Here is a 22835-nt window from a genome sequence, read left to right on the forward strand (position 1 = left end):
TGTTGTTGTTGCTCGGCGTCGAAGTCGACGTCACGTGTAGCTCATAAATATTTAAACGAACGCAGCCGGATGGCGGGGGAAAGGCGAATGGGGAACGGGGCGGAGGTGTGTGGGGAAAGGGTCGGTTGGACCGGACCCCGCCGTTGGATTTTATAGTTTTTCGCGTTCTGTGTGTTAATTTAGCAAAAAGCATTGCGAAATGACTCGCAATTTTAGACTTCATTACAAGCGCTTCGGGGTGGAACTGGAACTGCGACGGAGACAGTGAGAGCGACAGCAACAACAACAACAACAACAACAGCAACAGCGACAGCGGCTGAGTTTGAGTTCGAGTGTGGAAACGAAGCTGTAACTGGATCTCGGTACTGGGCAATGAAATGGAAATGGATTTGTGGATAAAGCATAATGCAACAGCACCGCAGAAACTTTTCAATTGCTCACAGGATACGACAGAATCAGGCAAAAGGAACCAAACATACACACACACACAGACCGTAATCTAAGTGAGAGTAAGATGATGATGATGAGGAGGGGAGGGAGAAAGAGAGTTTTGCACAATGTGGGACACCTGCCTCCGACTGAGGCATATTTACATGCATACATAAAAGCAGATTCAGATACACACACACACATGCTCGTTCGTCTCTGTCTAAGGACTGTCTGAAAGTATCTCGGGTCTCGTCCTTTTTGAGCATACTAAAACCGGATTCTCTGGAGAAGTTTATGGAAATTTCTATGCTAAAAACTGACAACAATTACTGTGATTGATCGCATATTCGTTTGCTATTGTTGAGTGGGGAAACTTTGTTGAATTTCTCATATTCTACTATAATTATGCATTTATTTAAATAAATGTTGCCTGTTTTAAAACCTTTTAAACTGCTAGCATATGTGTATTAGGTCAGCATTATTGATGAACAACTAAGAAAGAAAGAAATTCGAGTATGATCAAACAAAAGCAAAATGAAATACCAAAAATATACAGATATGTACACATATACCAAATACTGAATTTGGTATATCGATATGTTACGTTCCAAATGTACCACAGAGCTCAAAATATACTAGATTGTCAAGTTTTTAAGAATATATTATTTCCTTAATAACTTCGAAGTTTATTTATGTGATAGTATTTGTATATCTATAATGTACATAAATAGATACGCATATGGGATAAAAATAAATGTCATAGTTTAAATTTCAATATTTTATTGATGACAAAGTAACACAATAAAACTTAAAAATTCAATTTGTTGATTTATAAACAACTTCAATTATTAGTCTCTTCTCATTTTTAAGTTTACTAATATTCAATACTTATTGAACTGAATGGTTTCTATCTATCATCATGATTGTGATCCAATTTCATGAGAAATGAAACCATTTTTGAATTCGTGGAAATGCTTATGAAATAGTTTCCTAATAATTTCAGAACTTTAGCAGCTCATACTAAAAGTGGAATTGAAAGATAATAATATAAGATTTTAATCATATCGATTCGTAATATTTGACATTTATAAAAGCTGTGAATGGTGTCTGGACTAAGTCGTAGCCAATTATACACATCATAATTGTATAGTGCTAATCAGCTCTAATTATATAAAAATATTTGTAGTTATCTATGAGCGAGTGTTTCTCTATCAAATGTCTCGTGCCACATACGATTCCCCTCTCGGCTCATTTCATCTGACTGTTGTCGTTAATATAGTTTGCTGTCGATTGTTGTTGTTGTTGCTGTTGTTTTTATGGATCCAAAACTTGATTAACATTAATTAATCCATGCTACGAGTCGCGTTTATTTGTACAAATGACTAAACGAGGCGATTGAATGACAGCCTCGACTCGTCTCGTCTCGTCTCTGCTCCTCTATCTGCGGCAGCATGCCGGAAATGCGCACACACTCTCACAATTGTGATACACACTCACACACACATAGATACATTTGTATTTATGGATGTATGTAGTCGCTACACCCATGGCTATGTTTGACCCAGTAATTTACGCATGTTTAGCAGCAAAAGGCAGTTAATAAAGCTAATTAATGGACTGCAGCAGCAGCATCAGCAGCAGCTCATCATCATTGAGCATTGACTGCAGAATGTATCTGAGAAATGCATTTAGACTGTAGAGTATCTTATTTGCCGCTTAAGTTGCCGCAAACGGGCCTAGGTGCCCAGGGCCAACCTGTTTGTTGTTTTGTTTGTGTACACAACAAAAGCAATTTCATGGAAAATATTTTTAGTAGTTGCAGCAGCAGAGAGAAAATTAAACGCTGCCCAAGACGACGGCCACAAATGAAGCGAACAAACGACCAAATGACCGAAACCCGCCCGTTTCTGCCATCAACCATCCAACCACTAGCCGCATAATGCACGAAAAAAAAAAGACAACAACAGCAACAGCAAAAATAAGAAGAAGCCGCACAAAACGCGTTGAGCGACAGCCACAACAACACAACAACGACGACAACAACTACAATAACATAGCAAACGCATTCTGAGCGCAGCGTGGGAGTCTGTTAACAGTTGTACAACACACCGAGTAATGCGACGCTCTATCTCTGCTAAGCTCTCTCTCTTTTACGCTCTCCCACTCACACACACACACTCACGCAGGCTCTCTCAAATGTGCTCTCTTAGCGACTGTTGCGCTGGCACGTAACAACATCCCTGCAGATGCGTCACACGTTGTCAGCTACTATAACGCCGTCGACATCGTCGTCGTCGTTGTCGTCGGTGGCGACGGCGGCAGCAGCAACGGCTGCTGCTTTTTTGTCACAGGTCGTTGCACTGCCGATACCCGTACACACACACACACACATGCAGAGATCGGAGAGTTCTGCCCGTGTGCAGTGACACATGCAGGCCACGACGCGACGTCGACGTCGACTGCACATGGACGATGGACGATGGCCGATGGACGATGAGCGCGCGCTCATTACCCATCAGGAACATTGTTGCTGTGTTTCTGCTTGTGCTCTCTCAGTCTTCTCTCTCACCCATTGCACACTGCGTGCATGTGTGTATGGCAACTGACGACTACCGGCTGACCGGCTCCGGCTTCCCTATGCAGATATTTATTTTGTTTTGCCCTCTCTCGTACTCGCTCTCAACCTTAGTGTGACGTTCTCCTTGTCACACTAAAGGAAGTCCTCTCTCCCTTTCGCCCTCTATATCTGTCTAAGTAACCGTAACATGTTTATGCTACGCTAAAACCAACATACACGGAATAAAGTAATTCCCATTAGCAAATGCTACTGTCATGTCTATCAACAGTCAGTCCTATAAGCATCTACAGTTATTATAACTATAAAACTCGTTCATTTACAGCATGCATTACTAGGCATTCATAAATTTTAGCAATATGCTGTAAATAAAATGTTAAGTCTAGAAGCTCTCTGAGCAACATCTTCAGAATGTTAATTTCCTAAGTAACAGAACGTTTCCTTAACGTAATTCTACAATTGAGATTAATGTAAGCAGAAGCATAGCAGATACAGAAAAGGTGCTAACAGAAATTGCTTTTCGATTCATTTTGACAATAAAGCTAATTTTTGAGTTATTAAAAACAGAAAATATATTATAGTTTAAAAAACAAATTTCTCGTGAAAGATCTAAAAATGTATCGAATATCCTTGTTTATTTGCCATAAATTAAAAATCTGAAATATGATTTTTGTTTACATTTTTACAGGGAAAATTTTGTAGATTAAAACCAAGTTTCTTATAAAAGATCGAAATATGCATCGCATATCTGCCTGTTCTGCTTAGATACAAATTGGTAAGGTATTTTTTAATTAACTTTTAAACTGCGCATTCAATGTGAAAATTTGACTATGAACTTTCAACCTTAAACTATAAACGAGCACACAAAGATATTGTGCAAATTTTGAGATCTCCTATAAATGTTTTCACAAGCCAACAATCTTATAGTCAAATATGTAGCCCAAGCAAATATGTTCAGTTTTTTATCTAAATCAAATACATATTTGAGTTTATTTTTCAATGCTAGAAATCTATTAAAAGAGGCGAATGACAAGGAAAATAGCATGGGATTGGGATCATAGGATTAAATTTTGGGACCATTAAAATTTGTTATGCATCAAGTGCGCAGACATCCTGATGTCCCCTTGACTCACCAATTTGCCATTTGCATTTAATAAATACATAAAAATGCCCAATTAAAACAAACGATGAGTGGAATCAGTTGGTTGAGTTACGGTACGCTTTCTGGTATTTTTGGAGCGCGCCAAACCAAATTCAAGTGCTGCAATCCAAACACAACAACAAGCAACAGCAACAGGAGGAGAACACGAAAATATGCTCGAGTGGCGCGGCGAGCATAAAAATTTGTATATCTGTATCTCACAACATAAAAGAAAAGCGTTCAAATGAACTTTTCGTATACCCAGCACCCTTCAGCTGCACAAAAGGGGTATATCAGCTATTGTTGAATACGAGTCTTTAGTCAGAAATCTTTATCTCTTTATTTACTTCTTAAATGTACAGCACTTTGCTTTAAAATAGTTGAATTGTGGATAATATTTTTTAATATCAATAGTTAAAAAATAATTATTATGTTTTATTATTGATTCGGTGTTAATGTTTTTATTAAGAATTGAATTCTCAACACAAGATTATATTTTGAAATAATTATAATTATAATAATTATAATCACTAAAAACTAAAAACATTTAGTTGGATTGCACTTTATTTTAAAATATGTAGTTGAATTGTGGATAATATTTTTAAATGACAAAATATATTTTTATATCAATAGTACAATAATTATTATGTTTAATTATTGATTCGGTGTTAAACTTCTTATTAAGATAAATTCTCATTACAAGATAATATTTTGAAATAATTATAATCACTAAGAACTAAAAACATTTAGTTCGACTTTGAAGTTGAGCATGTCGATTTTTCATAACCTTTTCTCGAATTTAGTTACAGGGTATTTGCCTAATCGAGGCGCTTTGGTGACTTTAAGCGTTCTTACTTGTTTTGTTTCGTATTTTTTGTTGTACGTGGCACAAGTGCGGTCGCATGCTTAAGCACACACACACACACACACAAACACACACTAATACACACACATAGGCTACACTAGCCATGCACAGTCAGAAACGTGTTGAGTGGCCCCACCAAACAAGTCGCTTTGTCTTCGTCTCCCTCTCTCTTCCATCTCTATTGCTCTCTCGGTCACGCTTTCTGTTTCTCTCTCTCTTCCACTCTCGTGCATATTCTCTATCTTTCTCGAATCTCTGGTGGGCTCTAGCAACTCTTCGCTATCTTTGCAAAAAAACAAAATTGAGAAAAACATTTGTAACTCAGCTTGGGTCAGCTCACGTTCATTGCTGAAAAAGCTCCCAATCCCTCCCAGTATTCAGCCCTCGTTCCAGGGCAACAACAACAACAACAACAATGCCGACAACAACAACATCCCTGGTCACTTTGTTTTCCATGCAATTTGATTTACAAATGCCCAACAACAGCAACAAGAAGAACAGCTTGAACAATACAAAGGAGACATAGCTATGAAAAGGATATCATCGGTGAAAAGGATGAGCCCATCAGCGGGATTGAGCAATGATTGAATGATGATACTTAATTCCAAGTTGAAAATTGAAATTTTAAGTTTTGCGGCAACTCTGTAAAATGATTAATGCACCGCCAACGTGCGTACAATGATTGATTAATTAACGTTGACAACCAAAAAAGGAGTAAAAAGCGCCGACAAACACACGCACACACACACACACACTCTCATACTCATAGCATTGCAGTTGTTGTTATTTATTTGTTGTCCAGTTTCGGGGCGACTTTTATAAATTGACTCCCATTTTGTGTGTTGCAGTCTGCTTTTCCCACATCTTCGACTTGTTGTTGTAGCTGCTGTAGTTTTTTTTTTATATTTCGTTTTTTGTTTTTGTTTTTGTTTTTGTTTTACCCTACAATCGTTTTCCAATGAAATGTGTCATGAGGTGTGCGAGCGTGTGTGTGTGTGTGTGGCCTTGATTGATTTCGACAGATTTTTGAGGCATAAAAAGATATTTTCCTGCTCTGTGCTAAACTGGAAACTGTGTGGAAAAGGTGTGTACGCAATTAATTTAGCTGACATTTCCAAGTTATCAAAATGGTTATCTAATAAATTTATGTTATAACTCCTTGAAGCTACATTCATTCAAACATATTCATTCCTAAAACTATCATAGAAAAAACGCTACAAAGCAATCCATCGACTATGGGAGACCAAGCACTTAAGTTTAGCTTGGAGTGTTATGCTATCCCTATACTTTCATTTTAAACATTTTATAAGGTTATAATAAAATAATACTGAACAAAGTTTCTTACTGAATAAGTTCTTTCGTTCATTTTTGATCAGTGAACAAGTTCACTTTATTTGTTCTTACGAATTTGTTCCCAGTTAGTTTGCCTATTCATTGTTGTTTATGGTTAAGTTTTGCCTTGTTTTCAATAGATAATTTATTAAAGGAAATTAATTTTGAAGCAAATTCAATCGTTCAAACAACTCGGAAAAAATTTCAAATTTCCATAATTTATGTATTTAGATGTTTTTAATATTTGACAATTTATTTATTAAAATATAAGCATTTTATTTGAGTTAACTCACTCAAAAATGGAATATAGTAAACGAAATTCAACAAACAGAATAGGCAGTTTAAAACAATGAAGAAGAAGGAACAAAAGTACCAAGTGAAAAACTGATCAAGAACTAACTGTAGAACTAAATGGAACTGAACAAAAAAGAACATTGAACATTGAACTTATTAAATTCGTTCATTAAAGTGAACTACCCAACAATATTTTAAACTCGTCGACAAACCAAATAGAGCACGAAACATTTGAGCTACTGGGTCTAACAAAACCACTGCACTCAAGAAAAGTTTGACTTTTGCTTTGAAATAGTTCAGATTGCTTTGAGAAGCAAATTAAATTGTTATTCTGCTCAAGAAGCATTTATGCACGTATTAAATTGAGAGCAAAAAAGTTGACTGCTTAAAACGAAGCAAAGGAAAAAACATATTGAATGCATCTCGACTGTATTGTTTTCCGTCTAGATCAACAAACCTACATTAGGCATCGAAGGGTTCTAATGGCATCCAAAATGGTATTGATGCATATGCAAATTCGAATCAGTTGCCAATTTGGTCACCCCATGCATATTCATAGAGACTTGCAGATTGATTGCAAGAGTCGCCTCCACCTCCACCGAGCAACGACCTCAGACTCCCCCGCTCCAAATTCCACAGCACCCGGGCTCAAAGACAATGGGCGGCCATTCATCTTTACGTAATTTCAATAAAAAGATAAAGAAAAAAAATGTTTGCTTGAAACAAAGCAGAAAGTGAAAGTCTAACTGACGCAGGTCGAGGGAGAGAGAGATATAGGTAGAGTTATAAACTATACAGAAACTCCCTAACCGAAAAGCAAAAAAAAAAAATAAAATCAAAGATAATTACTATGCATCTGCAAAAGCAAGCAAAGCCAATAGCAACAACAGTAACATCGACAACAACAACAGTCGTCTCTTTGGCATGCCATAAAATTAATGAATGAATATAAAAATCTTGAACGTATTCCCCCCGCCCCCGCCCTCACCAGTCACCATAACCATCCTCATGCCCCGTCTATCTACCAAAAATGTATCTGAACTTTGGCTACAATTGTTGCCAGTCGTTGCCTTAAACCAGTTTTTTGTTTAACTTTATCGAGCCAATTTCAAATCAATAAAATACAAAATGTGCAGGAAATTCGATTTAACAGAACTTTGTCGTTTTTCGTCTTTATTTGCCAAAAAATGTAAATAACTTTTATATGAAATCATTTGATTGTGTATATTAAAAGGGGGAAAAAAGGAATTGACCATGCTGTCAAATACACTTTCTTCTCATTTGTCTTAAATATACTGAACAAAAGTCCTCGATCCCTGATACAATTTCTTTATATATTTACTTGTTGATCACAATCAATATTTCAACTTTGACCTTGATTTGAACAAGTTTTGTGGCCATTTTGCAATATTAGCAAAACATTATTATTTCTTTACAGAATACGAATGAGAACAGAACAGCTGTAAAAACAAGATTGCCCTCTTTTAGAGAGCGTATTATAATTATTATTATTAAGAGATCTTTCGAATGTTCCCACGCTAAGATAATTGCCAATATCAACTCAGCATTTCACTTAATGCTATCTATTATTTTAAGAGGCAAACACGAGTTATAAATATACTATATGTTATGCATGGTATTTGTGAACTTTTCTCGTAATCCTGACACTTTGTGTCTGGCTCATTTGGGCGCACCTTGACAGGCCTTGGACCATTGCACAGTTAACGGGCCATGCAGAAAAGTACAAAAAAAAAATAAAAACCAAAATTAATATGTATGCCCACATATAAGATATATATGAATGTATCTGTTTGTATGGTACAGACATATCTCATCAGCTACAAATGTATCTGACAGATACGCGTGCCGTCGCCACAGTTGCCATCGTCGTCGTCGTCTTGATGTGTGTTTCTAAATCGTTTCTCAAATCTTCTAAGATATAACACACAGAGCACAGCACACACATACACACACACACTCAGCACTAAGAGCAAGCGAGTTTCTTTATGCTGTACGTCGTCTATCTATACATCGCATTGAAGGTACGTTCGCTGTACGTACAAAATACATGCATACATGCTCGGTAAATGTATGTGTATATAGTATACAATTCGTATGTTTATATATTTCTACATATAAATGTATGTCGGTGCGCCCAACTGATTTATATTAACCGAAAAAATGTACAGAGCAAACGCTGCTGTTGCTGTTGCTGCTTCTGCTGCTGACGCTGGCGTCGGCGCAACGCACGTTTGATGTTGTAGATACTTTTGTTGTTATTGTTGTTGTTGTTGTTGTTGTTGCTGGCCAACCAAGTGCGAGTGTATCTCGGGCCTCGACAACGACGGCGACGACGCCACTCAGCACGTTCATTATGGCATTTTGTCAGATACAAAATTCAGATTCTCGGGCGCTTGCTTGTGTACGTCTGTGTGTGTGAGTATCTGTGTGTGTGTGTGTATGTGTGTGTCAGTGTGAGTGCTTGTGTGTGCTGCTTGGTGCGGCTGCTGCTGCTGTTGCTGCTGTGGTTTGTTGCGCGATAAGCATACGGATATGTCAGTTAATTATTTGTTTATATTTTTCCTTTTTATACTTTTTTCGCTGTCTTTTTTATTCATTTCATTTTATACATGTGGTTGTATGTGTAACTGAGTGTTATATACATACACATTATGTATAGTAGTGTGCACTAATACTACTCGTGTATGTATGTAAATGTAAGTACATAACATCAATTTGTCGCCTTTGAGTTGAGGCATGCACGACTGGAGCATACTGCATATTTTTTATTGATAAGCTAAATTCAATGCTTTAGCTTGACTTTTACCTACAGCAGAAGCAATCAAATTAATAAGTTTACACTAAAGGAACTTTGAAATTCAATCGATCAATTCTTTGCAGGGTATTAACTTATGGAATATTTAATCTACTACAAGTTGCTCTGACTACTACATATTGTAAGTAAAAGTTTATGTATTTAAAACGTGTTGCAAATATCACCAGATAACAAAGTTGTTTAGTTTACTATTTGAAGTGCATATTATATAAATTATCCACTAAAAATAATTTTATCTCTATAACCAAAGCATACAATCTTTTTTATTATCTAACTTGTTTTAAGTTATTTAATTTACTATTATTATATGTATATTCAAAAGTATAGTTATAAACTATAAAGTAGTTGCGACAATTTGTATTGTCATGTTTAAACTTTAATTTAGTTTTCTCTTTTCGTATTAAGATGTAAGAAGTAAGTGCCTAATTTTTCCTACAAAAAAATTGTACATTATTTTATTATTTATTAATATTGTGAAATTAAAATCTCATTTGTTAAGTTTCTTTTATTCTAATAAATGAATCTGATTATATGAATCTGAATATGTAAAACAGCTATGAAAGAAACTGCACTGCTAATTGCACGTTATTCAAATTCTTTAAACAAATTAGTAAATATCTCTGTTAAGTGAATTCTGTTTCAACAGAGAAATGGAGAATAATTCACATAATTTCAATATGCTTTAGCAAAAGAACTCCCACAAGATATTTCTCATATTGTTGTGGCTGTTGCAGATGTGCGCTGCAAGTGCAGCTGCAACTGTTGCCGCTGTCGCTGTGGCAGCAACGAAACAGGCAACTAGAAAGAAAGCGCAAGCAAAAGCTCCACAATTCACAGACACACGCACACACACACTCATAAAATGCAATACAACAAACAAAGTGGGGAAATTGACGATGACGAGACGATGGTTGTGATGACGATAATGATGATGATGATGATGACGATGTTGATGATAATGAAGAAAGCCGCAAACCGGTGCGGGGCAATAATAGTTGTTGTCTCTACGCTTTTGACTTTCGTGCAAAATTCGAGTGTGCAACATGCAAGCCGTCGACTAGTTGCAAGCAGCTGAGCGCCTGTTACACAGCGAAAGCCAAACACCTGGAATGGGAATGGGGCAAACATTTTCGGGATAGCCGGAACCAGAAGCAGGCATCAAACTGCAGACGCCCGACACGAATGGACACGAGCGAACACGACGAGAGTCGAGACGAAATGAGACGAGACGAGACGAGACGAGACGAGACGAGACGAGACTCGATCAGACAACGCAGCAGCGTTTGTTTAAGGGCTGTCTTCGTGGTTGTTATGATTATTGAGGGGATGTTTCGTTGCGAGAGGGTTCACTGTCCCAAAACTGTGGGAGCAGCAGCCATACAGCAGCAGCGAAGGCGAAGGCGAAGGCGGACAACCCAAAACGCAGCAGCAAAAAAAAAAAACACAACAAAAAAAGCTTCGCTAAACCTGTTTGCTCGCCCAGCAGGCAGCAAGCAGAGGCAATCAGCAGCATTGACCTCAACTGAGTCAACGACAAAATATGCCAGTCGGGCCTCAGGGATCAGGCAATCGAAATAATGCAGAACATGGTGCGAAATATTTAATACAGAAATGCCTTGGGCCAAAGGCAGCCAGTTGTTGTTGTTGTTGCTGTTGTGGTTGCTCCTACAACATATTGTGGTTGCTGTTGCAACTGCAACTGAAACCTGTTTGAAGCGTTTCAACTATTTGCGCTGACTGCTCGCATCTCTTTCTGGGCCCACCTACATATTGGGCTTAGACGTCTAAGCCTAAGCTGGGGACTATCTGTTGTCTTAATTGGGTCATTCACTTGCTTGACTAAACACACACACACACACACATACACTCACATTTTGAGCTACAGCAACTTCCGGTTCGTCAAGACGAAGCGAGCGAAAGAGATAGAGAGAGAGAGAGAGCGCAACAGAGTTAGGTAGAAATAAACCAGTAAAAAAAGGTAACAAGAAAGAGTACGAGCGAAGATCTGGCAAACAGCTTTGAATTGAAAATCAAAACTTTAAATCCGAAAGCGAATTTAATTTTGAATTAACAACAAAGTGTAATTGACAAATATTTAAAATTACACTTCCCTTATCAAAGTCAATCAATCAAGTAAAATTTAATTTGCGATTAATCAGCATCTCTCTCTCTCTCTCTCACACGCTGTTTATCTCCCTTGAGAAAGGATCAACTCAGGACTGAGCAGATATCAACAATAGCATCATTCGATTCAAGAGCGAGCGATCTTGAGAGAGAGAGAAGCAAAGTCAGCGACAGCAGCAACGAAAACAACGAAAACAACACACACACAAGGCAAATAAAATGTTAACCTAACCGACGAAGCAGTAAAAACTCAACCAACAACTTTTCGAGTCAGCGCAAATGCTGCCACAGTCTCTGCTCTGCCCAAAGACGCTGCCAACAGCGGCAGCAGCACATCCATCATTCGTTGTGTGTGCAATGCGAGCTGAACTCTAAAGAAAATCCAGGCAATTGTTTCTAGAGAGTAACAAGAACGGCAACAACAAGAAACTGCAATCGCAGTTTTGCAAGCATGAAACGAGGGTCACATCAAAAGTTGTTGAAATATTAGTTTGTACTAGATGTTAAAAGATGCGAGCGCAATTTAAAAGTTTGCTATTAACACACACAATTGTAAACTAAAAATCAAGAACAAATCCCATTGCAGCTAAGAGAAAAACGTTTTGATTTCCCCTCGCACTATTTCGATAATCCCATTGTTGTAGTTGTTGGAGTTTAGAGCTGCCCACCTAACTAAACTGGTCCGTGGCTTGATCTATTTTTAGGTTAGCCAAAGCTTAAAGCTTTCGCAAAAAGTTCCAAATCGAAACGACAAATAACATAATAAGAAATGATTTCCAATGTCTCGTCCACCCACATAAGATGCATGTGTGGAAGCGAGACAGGAGAGGAGAGATGGAGCATTCGATTTTGTCACTTACCAAGCATTAGCACGATTGGAAGTCGTTGGAAGATAACAGTGTTGTGTTTGTTATTGTTGCGCTACGATAATCCAATTTGATTTGATTTTCTTTAGTTTACCATTTCAATATAAGCGACGCGCACAAAAACTACAACTACAAATTTATTAGATTGCAAACACGACTATAAAACAACAATAACAACAACAAGAGTAGCGCGGAAATCAGTTCAAAATTGCGACCGCGCTGCTGCTTTATATGCTATGTATGTGTGTGAAAAAATCAAAACAAAACACGACAAAAACACACAAACACTTATACAATCAGAGAGCGACGATTGAATTCGGAGAGCGTGAGCATAAGCAAACAAAGAGAGAAAGACAGATAGAAGGAGAATAAACGAAGAGAGCAAAGCATAGAAAAAACAACAAAAAATTAAGACCGTGGATCATCGTAAAGTGTGGTTGTTATTGTTGCTGTTGTTGTTGTTATTTGGTGTTGTTACTATTATTATTGCTGTTGTTGCTTTAATGGTTGGCTTTTGTTTTGGCTGTTCGCCTGCAACATGTTGTTGCACCCAAAACACACACGCACACACAGTCTCAAAAGCACACACACACTAAGAAAGTTAACAGACTGTGGCACTAACGGTAAATGCAAATATAACTCAAACAGCGTATAACTTAAGCTTGCAATATGTAAATATATCTTTTGTGTTGCATTTTAATTATAGTTGAATGAAACAGAAGCCATTGTGAAGGACGCGCGCAAGGAACTTCGAAATGTTTGCAGGCTAATTTAATAGCTACAAGTACTTATTTATTGCTCACATTGAATTCTTTAATACACGTAAACGGAACACTGGCGCGCAATGTTATGTTTGTTTTATGTTCATTCGATTAACGTAAATATGCCCGAGAAACGCACGGAACACCAAAAATTTAATACAAAAACCGCGACATACTCCTCATACAACAGAAAAAAAAGCGGTACTGACGACAACCGTGACTGCCAAACAGTGTGGCCGCAAGTGGTATGTACAAATATGCCACGTATGGACAAAATTATACCAAATATAATCCTTTCATATCATATAAAGCCCATTTTTTAACATCTTTTTACTTTTCATGTTTTGTTTTATTAGGCTTAATGAGAAAAATTATTTTAAAACAATTAAAAACTAAAAACTTTTTAATTCAACAACAATTAAAATTGGCCTTCTTCCTAAAATTTGAAAAATATACCAAAAGACGCGTAAGGTCCTATTTCCGTCGAACCAACAATTGATCTCGATACAACTCAATTTTCACGATTGTCAAGTGAACACATTCGATAAATAACAGCTGATCTTAAGGTTGCTCATAAATATATAAATGATCGTTCCAATTATGTTCGTATTAGTCGCGTTTTAAATCTTCGACTGATCGCATTAAAAACCGTTGGACCATATTCTTGCTTAGAAATTTAGCATTGCCGTAATCTAATAGTAATAATAATAATCTTTTTCATCACACAATAAAAATTTGCTTCAATTTGGGGGAAGTCCACGAGTATTCATCTATGTAAGTTTCAACAACTATATTTACTATAATTGATAGTTTATTTGTGTGTATTTATCATTTTTATTTAATATAGAGAAGTATGGCATATACCGGAGCAACTATTAATAAAGGCAAGATTCTAACAAATATTCGGGACAAAGAGGCGGCTCTACTGGAGCTGCTAAAACTTATAAAACCACTATTGAAAAAGATAAACAATGTCAAAGTTAGAGCAATAGAACTATTGGTAAAATCAATTTCGCAACTATCTGATAATGGAAAAGTAGCTGTCGATCGGGAGCAGATTTCTAAAGTGATTACGTTGTTGCACGAGTTTGCACACCTAGTAGGATGGTCTAAATTATATTTACTTAGCAAACTATGCTTCATTTTACTGAAGTATATGACCCACAAGCAACACAACCTTGCAATGGAGGCCTTGATTAAACTCTTGCTAGATTTTAGTCGAAATAAATCACTTAACTTTAATGTAAAGCTTAATCAGTTATTGTGGATATTAAATAAGTTTGAAATGTTAAAGTCATCACGGTTTAATCGTGCTGCTTATCAAATACAGTCAAAATTGTAATAAACCAAAAACAATTCAAATGGGTGTAATCAGAAACCACTTTATTTGATTTTTATAAACATTGAGGCAAATATTTCGATTATAAATTATTTATTATTTTAAATAGGAAACCCACTTTTATAATATATCTAACTACCGCTTTTGTAATATATCTATTTCATGTTTCTTTTTCATTTATGGAATTTTGAAAAAATAATAAAAGTGTGAAATTATAAAAAAAAACCCTTAGGTCGTTTACATTTAGTTTAACCATATACCGTATATGTATACATATATGATTATTGGCTTTACTGTGTTTAACTATTAAACATATTAACTTTTTGTATTGACCGAACAGAGTATTTAATTTAATACCAATACGTTAATCGAATGTGGTTACACTCTTTTAGTATTTTTTTTAACAGCTGTTAATTGGATGGCTAAATAACGCATCGATCTGGCAACCTAACAGCTGATTTAGTTTGCAAATTTTAGTTTTGTTTAGTTTTATTTGTTTATTGCTTGTGTTTTCTTTAAAATTCATTAACTATTCAAATGCAACCATGAACAACAACTGGCCGGGTGACGATGATGAATTCGACTTGGCACTAAATGATAATGAACTAGAAAAACTATTGATTGCTGCCTCACAGCCTCATCCAGACCAACAAAAACAGCAGCAAAGGCAGCAGCCGCCACAAACTGAGAAGTCGGAGTTCGAGGGATTTAATGAGAGTGCTGGAGAAACATGGCTCTATCCAAGCAATCTGCCACTACGCGCCTATCAGCACAGCATTGTGCAATCAGCTCTCTATCGCAACACATTGGTAGTGCTGCCGACGGGTCTCGGCAAGACATTTATTGCAGCCGTTGTGATGTACAATCTGCATCGTTGGTATCCCGATGGCAAACTGATTTTTATGGCGCCCACACGCCCATTGGTCTCGCAGCAGATCGCCGCCTGCCAAAAGATAATGCCCTTCCCAGCTGACGACACCGTCGAGCTAACGGGGCGTTTGCCGCGCGCCAAACGCGCTGAACTCTGGATGAGCAAGCGTGTCTTCTTTGCCACACCACAAGTGGTGCAATCCGATATGCTGGACACCGGCGATGGCCTGCAGTTCCCCTTCGACGCTATCAAGCTACTGGTGGTCGACGAGGCGCATCGGGCCAAGGGACGCTATGCCTATACTCAGGTGACGGAGTCGATTATGGCTCGCAATCGCAACTTTCGCATGCTGGCGTTGTCCGCAACTCCGGGACGGAGTATGGATGATGTAGCGAGTGTGTGTCGAAATCTGTACATATCGCATCTGGAGGTGCGCTGGGATCAGTCCATCGATGTGCAGCCATATATACATCAGCGTAGCCTGCGCACCATTGTTGTTCCTCTCAAGGATACCATTAGAGAAACACGCGCCAGCCTGCTACAGATCATTGATCCCTATCTGCGTCAGCTCATCGCCGCCGATGTGCTAAAGAATGCACGCGGCAACATCTCACGCAACAGTCTATTGTTCGATCAGAATCGCTTCCAGGAGCAGACGGCCAACGGACAACGTCATCCGGAGCAGAGCACCATCACCAGTAACTTCTCCATGTGCATCAGCTTGTACCATTCGCTTGAGCTGCTGGAACGACATGGCTTGCGTGTGTTTGTCAACAATTTTGATGCGGATGAGCGAGGCAACCTCAAGTTTGTGCTACGTGATGCGGCACTGAGAGATTTAGTGGAGCAGACACGAGGACAGCTGGGCGCCAATCCTTTGGATATTTCAACACGTCCTATGACCAATGGCGAGGTGGCGCCAATGCCAGCGAAACTGGACTTTGGACATCCCAAATACGAGCAGGCTCGTCTGGTGATGGAACTCCACTTCGAGGTGAGTTCAGCTCTGATGATTATAACTTAGTGACCCTTAAAGATTATATGTAATAGAGAGAAGAAGTCATCCTAAAATATGTATTTTATAGAGGAGTATTGTAATTTAGTGCTTTAATTCTTACTCACTCAGGGCTTTAGAACTCCTTTAACCAGGCATTTTATTGACGCTTGTCCACACAAAGGATCTTTTACAGTAGTCAGTTGGTGTATCAAATTTGTCTACATTACTTCCTAGTCTTGGAAACTGATTTGATTGGCAATCGCATTAGCAATGCAGATAAACTGTAGTATTTAAACATGTAAAATGTGGTAACCATCGAAAATTGTGCTAATGCACCAAAAAATAAAATGTAGTAGCAATGTACCAAATGGAATTTTTCGAGTTTACTACCAATATTACATATTTACATATACATTTGTAAGTATATATCTACATATATGTACATATATATCTATATATATATATAAAAATTACACTTCTAATTCTAATTTTATATATTCACCATTTTAGAAAAAGAGAAATAAACAAGTAAGAAAGCTACAGTCGAGTGTGCTCGACTGTGAGATACCCGCTACCCATTTTGAATAAAAGCAATATATTTTGCGGTATTATTCTCAAAATATACCAAATATACAAATATACCAAATATGCAAAAATACTAAAAATATACCAAATGGTATATAGTGTATATCGATATAGTACCGCATTCAAAATATACCATAGACGGCACAATATACCAGATTGTCAGCCAAAGCAACTCAGACCCTAGTAAGTAGGCGTTTTTGCCCATACAAAAGTATTTCTTAAATAGCTTCCACAATTTTTTTCTGATCGCAACCAAATTTTCAGGGATCATAACTATTATAGTTATTACTGTATATTCGTAACTCTAGCTTTAAAATTACGCTTGTTATTCGATTTTTTTGATTTGCAGGGGCGGAAGTGGGCGTGGCAAAAATTTGAAACAAACTTGATCTGCGTGCAAACATAACAAATGCTGTCGAAAAAAATTATAGCTCTATCTTTTATAGTCTCTGAGATCTAGGTGTTCATACGGACAGACGGACAGACGGACAGACGGACGGACGGACAGACGGACATGGCTATATCGTCTCGGCTGTTGACGCTGATCAAGAATATATATACTTTATAGGGTCGGAGATGCCTCCTTCTACCTGTTACATACATTTCCTGCCGGCACAAAGTTATAATACCCTTCTACCCTATGGGTAGCGGGTATAAAAATAGTACAAATGTACCAAATTTAGTAAAAAGTGTACCGAGGCATAAGAAATGTAACAATAAAACCTGACTAAATGCCCAATGTAGTAAATAGCATACTAATAAGTCAAGATTAATTGTATACGGTTGTGAAATGGGAAGTATTCGAGTATTTATTTGGTACTAACTTAGAATATTGTTTGTACAAAAATATAGTGTATAAAAGGCAAAATATAAACATTTTTTCCATTGTTGAATCAATTCAGTAAATACTAATGTATCAACAAATAAGAAATATGTCGTAAATGTACAAAATTAATTTCTTCGTATTTAATGTGCTTTTAACAAATATGTACTTACATGTATCAGTTACACGTCTACTCGAAATGGAACATTTATTATACCAATATATTGCAGAAATTGTAAAAATGTAAAATATGCATGCGTTTTAAATATGTTGCAATGAATAGAAAATATTTAATATTTATTAGTGTATCAATGCCGTATTAAGGTTCTTTTGATAACATTTTATTAATGTTTATATGCTTCGTTTGTAAAATTTCAGGTGAATCCCAATTCCCGTGCCATTGTCTTCTGCGAGTATCGTGAGTCCGTGATGCTGATTCAACGTTTACTCCTGCAGCACAGACCTCTAGTGCGACCGCGTTGCTTTGTGGGTCAGAGCAGCAATGGAGGCGGCATTTGTGCGCTCACCCAGAAGGAGCAGTTGCAGATTATGTCCGACTTTCGCAGCGGCATCTGCAATGTCCTGGTGGCGACCTCCATCGGCGAGGAGGGATTAGATGTGGGTGAAGTGGATCTGATTGTCTGCTTCGATATCTGCAGCTCGAATCCCACGCGCTTTGTGCAACGAATTGGACGCACGGGTCGCCAAAAGCGCGGTCAGGTGGTTATGCTGGTGACCGAAGGACGTGAACAGCAGCTGCTGAAAGAGGTGCTGGCCAACAAGGATCAAACGACACGCAAGCTGCTGCAATCGCCGGTGGTCAAGAGATCACTCTACGAATATGCGCCACGTCTGGTGCCACCGCATTTGCATCCGAAGTGCGAGCAGCGTTTCATGGAACCAGCGCCGGCAGCAGTAGCAAAGTGCAAAACGCCTTCGCCAAAGGGCAAAGCACGCAAGCAGCAGAAGGAACCGACAGTAAGGTGTCACGATCTCCGCAAGTTCTTCAAGCAGAGCGAAGACAAGTTTCTGCAAGGCGAGTACACTTATCAGGCCAGCGAGGAGTCGCAGCGCATGCTGCAACAGCAGGTGGCACGGCACAGTGTCAATGTCCAGAACTTTCTGGGCGACACACAAGCAACTGCTGCCACCACAAGCAACGTTCCCGCCACAAGCAACGTTCCCACCACAAGCAACATTACCGCAACTAGCATCTCGGCCACAACCAGCAGCAACAGCGTCTCTAGCGCCTTGGGCAGCAGTCAGGAGGAGACGCAACGGTTGCGCAAACTGACGCGACTGCTGCAGGCCAGCAAACCATTGGTTAGCGAGTCACTGCGCAACCAGGATCTAATGGCACAGCTGCAGGACAAACAGTTGCCACAAGCACTTAAGTTATTTCTGCTCCAATCGAATGCGTGTTTTGTGCGCGATATCCATGACAAAATGCAGCAGCAGCTGGCGTTGCAGTTGCCAGAGTCGCGTCTCAATTCGCGACAACAGCGCACGAGGCGCATCCATGAGCTTGTGGAGACTGTGTGCGCTGGCCAAATGGAGCAGCTCCTTCAGCCAGCGACATCTTGCGCCGAATTAACGCTAAAAGAGCTGCGCCAGCCGCTGGAAAAGCAGCGACAAAAGCGCTTTGAGGCTGTGTGCGATGATATCTTTAGAGATCTAAAGGAGCAAGGTGTTGGCGCTGATAATTATGAGCTGGTGCATCAGCAATTGGAGCAGCTGGAATTGCGTCGCTTGGAACAGACCATGAAGGAGCAGCTGGCCAATGAATCTTCGTGCATTTACGATCAGTGGGCAGAAGATGTGTCTGAAGAGGAGGAGGAGGAGCAGGCAACGGAGTTGCTGCCCAACTGTTCAGTGTACAAAAGTCAATGGCAAGAGTTTGTCCAACATGGAAATCAAGATGAAGTGCCGCACAGTTCAACGCCAGTGCGCATTAAGCCGCAGCTAAATGACAGCTCTGTGGTGGCCTGCAGCCAGCTGAGCGCCAATTTGAGTCGATTGAATTCTGTTATGAGTGCGGCAAGCACGCCACTCCAGCAAAAGTTACAAAAAACAATGGCCAAGAACTCGCTGTTGGATGCGCTCGATGAGAATCTATCTGACTTTGATCAGCTGACTGAGGATGTTGATGAGGCGGCCAAAGTCAAGGCGGAGACGTTGACGGCGCCCGACATGAGTACGCCGGACGCAATCGATATAGATCTCAACTATTTCCTGGAACCGCTGCCCGAGGAGGAGCTGCTACAGCAGTCGGGCTCCAAGGAAACTCAATCAGCAGTTACTCCACGTAATCTTTCGCCAGATCTGTTTGCCGAGGATTCCATGTCGCCCTGGCTGCCGCCAACAACAGCAACAGTATCCGCTGTTGCTGTTGCTGTTGCTAAACCTGCTCCCGCTCCTGCCAAGAGTTTGGCCGCCAAGCTCGCAGCGAAAACAATTAAAGCTGAACCGGCGCTGCAATCACCTGAACACAGAAAACGCTGTGCGCCTGTTGGCGCTGAGAAATCACCGAGCATATTCGAGAATTATCTGCAGCGCATGCGAGGACGTGGTCAGCTCTCTAGGGCGGCACAGAGACTGCATTCCATGAGCAGTGGCATAACGAAAGTGCCACAAAATGAAGCTGAGGTCAACTCTGGTCAGGAGGACGATTCGCCAATTATGCGAAATCGTCCAGCCAAGCGTAAGATCTATGTCATCTCTGATGACGATGACGAACAGCAGGAGAATAAACCAGTGCCAGTTACGCAGCTACTCGATGATAGCTACGAGCACGTGCCCGCCACACAAGTGGTAAGTTTTTGACTACAATTGACTTATCTATAACTAATTTAATAAATTACTTAATTCACCTGCAGGATCTATTGACGCCCCCAAGACGGAATTCCCGACAAAAACGCCCCAAATTTAATTCTTTTATACTGCAAGAGGCGGACCTAAGTGGCTCCGATCATGGAGAAGACGAGGATGCGGAGCAGACAATCGGCACGTATCTGAAAGACTCTGTTGTTGTGTCTAGCGGGGATGAGGATGAGCACAATGACACCGATGTGCATGCCATGTACCTGCAAGCGGTTCGGAGTCCCATACAGCGACCTGGTGCATTTAAGATTCCAGCGCCGCGCGTTTATCACGACGAATCGATTTACTCACAGCCAGTGGATGTGGAACCATCGCAATATTATCCCTGCTCATTCATTGCGAATGATGAGAGCACAACAGTTGTGGATGCTCACGACGTCTCGGAGTGTCCGCTGGAGCGGGCAGAGCGCATTCTAAAGGAGGAGCGACGTGAGCGACGGCTGCTAAAACGTGGAGCAGCTGCAGCTCCGATAGTGGGCAGAGTTGTGCCAAAGCGACGACGTGCCATTCATGTAATCGAAGATTCTAGCGATGAGGATGATGGCATATTAATCCACTGACAGTTCGAGATCCAGTGCCATTCTAGTGTATATAATTGTAAAGTTCCTTGTTGCATTTCATTTTCTTTACTCATATATATGCTTAATTTAGTTGTCTATATTTATAACGTATAAGTTGAAGTGATTTAATTTTTTTGTTTTAATACTTTGGTTTCTATTTTGTGTCTATTTGTGCTGTTGATTATTCAGATGAACCTGTAAATAATGAAAACAAATTGTGTATATCAGTTTAATGACTTAAAGTGTACCTCAAGAGCAGTGACAATCTGTAGCTATAATTACTAAGTGTGCTGTTATTGTACCTATTTTGATAAAACCATTTTATAACATTTTCTAACTAATGCGCATTTTTATTTGAACAAGAAACTAATTTCTAAGGATCTATAATCGGTTGGAAATTTCACAAATAGTAGAGAGTAGATGCAAAATCTAAAATTAGTATTAGAAAGATATCACATTAAACATTAATTTCACAAGCAAAGCGGTGTGTCTGAAAGATATACTATTCGTAGATGAAAATCAGCATATATGGTTACAGTGAGGTCTCATCAAATACACACTTTTTGTGAAGTTTGTTTCAATGTTCATTCTAATTAAGTGTTTTTGGGAGGACACCCCTTTTAGATGGACAAAAATTGTGCAAAAGCACTGAATTGTATTGCATACTCCTACATTTTATTAAATGTTAGAATTAGAAAATATTCTTAAAATGTTGTTTTAAGTGTAGTTTTAAGGAAAACCTCAGCATGAAGAAAATTTTCAATAACCCAGACATATTGCACTATAAAATAGTTTATAATTTATGTCATGTTATATCCAAGATACAACCCTGTAGCAGTGAATGATTCAATCAGACTGATTCACTTTGATAGCCACCCAGGAGAAATAACTTTATCGATATAGATATGCCTATATATGATATGTTTCAATAGGTTACGAAAAAATAATATACATAAGCTTCTATATTCCCTTTGATTCAAAGTTTTGACCTTCTCAAAAGAAAAAAAGTCATCTGCGTTTTAGCTACTAGTTATACTCAGGTAATAGCTGGTGTCGAACCATTACGGATTGCCGCAACTGGCAATCTGGGTCTGCCATTAGTAGGGAGATTAGTAGAGACTTGGACTATACTATCCCCCTTACCAGTACTGACCATATTAACACAATATTCTTGGAACCGGAGTGCTGGCGGGAAGGGTTATGCATTCCCGAAGCCCTCAACCTCTTCACCGACGGGCGAAGATGGATGATGGTGTCGGAGCGGCCGTATACTGCCCAGACCCTGTCTCCAAACAATCATATAAACTCCCAGACCATTGCAGCATCTTCCAGGCGGAAGTTTTTGCCATTGGCAAGGCTGCCGAATTGGCTCGGGGTTTACAGCGTAATCACTCCTCTATTAACATCTTTGTTGACAGCCAGGCTGCAATAAGATCAATGCACTCTGATGTGGTCAAGTCCAAAGTTGTCCTGGACAGCAGAAGAGCAATAGAGTCGCTGAACGCATCTGCGGTCGTGCGTATCTATTGGATCCCAAGCCACCAGGGCATCGATGGC

The 22835-nt window shown here is 39.2% G+C and overlaps 2 protein-coding genes across 2 annotated transcripts in view; one reads left to right on the forward strand and one right to left on the reverse strand.

The window, feature by feature from the left end:
- LOC132793412 (neurogenic protein mastermind) overlaps positions 1–13418 on the reverse strand; it is a 92552-nt gene extending 79134 nt beyond the window's left edge. Inside the window, 2 exon segments of the mRNA XM_060803326.1 lie at positions 12457–12591; positions 13266–13418. The gene's annotated coding sequence lies outside the window, so the exon portion shown is untranslated.
- A 1573-nt stretch (positions 13419–14991) lies between these two features.
- LOC132793413 (uncharacterized) lies at positions 14992–21609 on the forward strand. Its single transcript, XM_060803327.1, has 3 exons — positions 14992–16427; positions 18217–20649; positions 20715–21609. The coding sequence occupies exons 1-3, from the start codon at positions 15108–15110 to the stop codon at positions 21276–21278; spliced, it is 4317 nt and encodes a 1438-aa protein (XP_060659310.1). The 5' UTR covers positions 14992–15107; the 3' UTR covers positions 21279–21609.
- The last annotated feature ends 1226 nt before the right edge of the window (positions 21610–22835 follow it).

Source organism: Drosophila nasuta, chromosome 3, assembly GCF_023558535.2.
Source record: "Drosophila nasuta strain 15112-1781.00 chromosome 3, ASM2355853v1, whole genome shotgun sequence".
Lineage (NCBI taxonomy): Eukaryota > Metazoa > Arthropoda > Insecta > Diptera > Drosophilidae > Drosophila > Drosophila nasuta.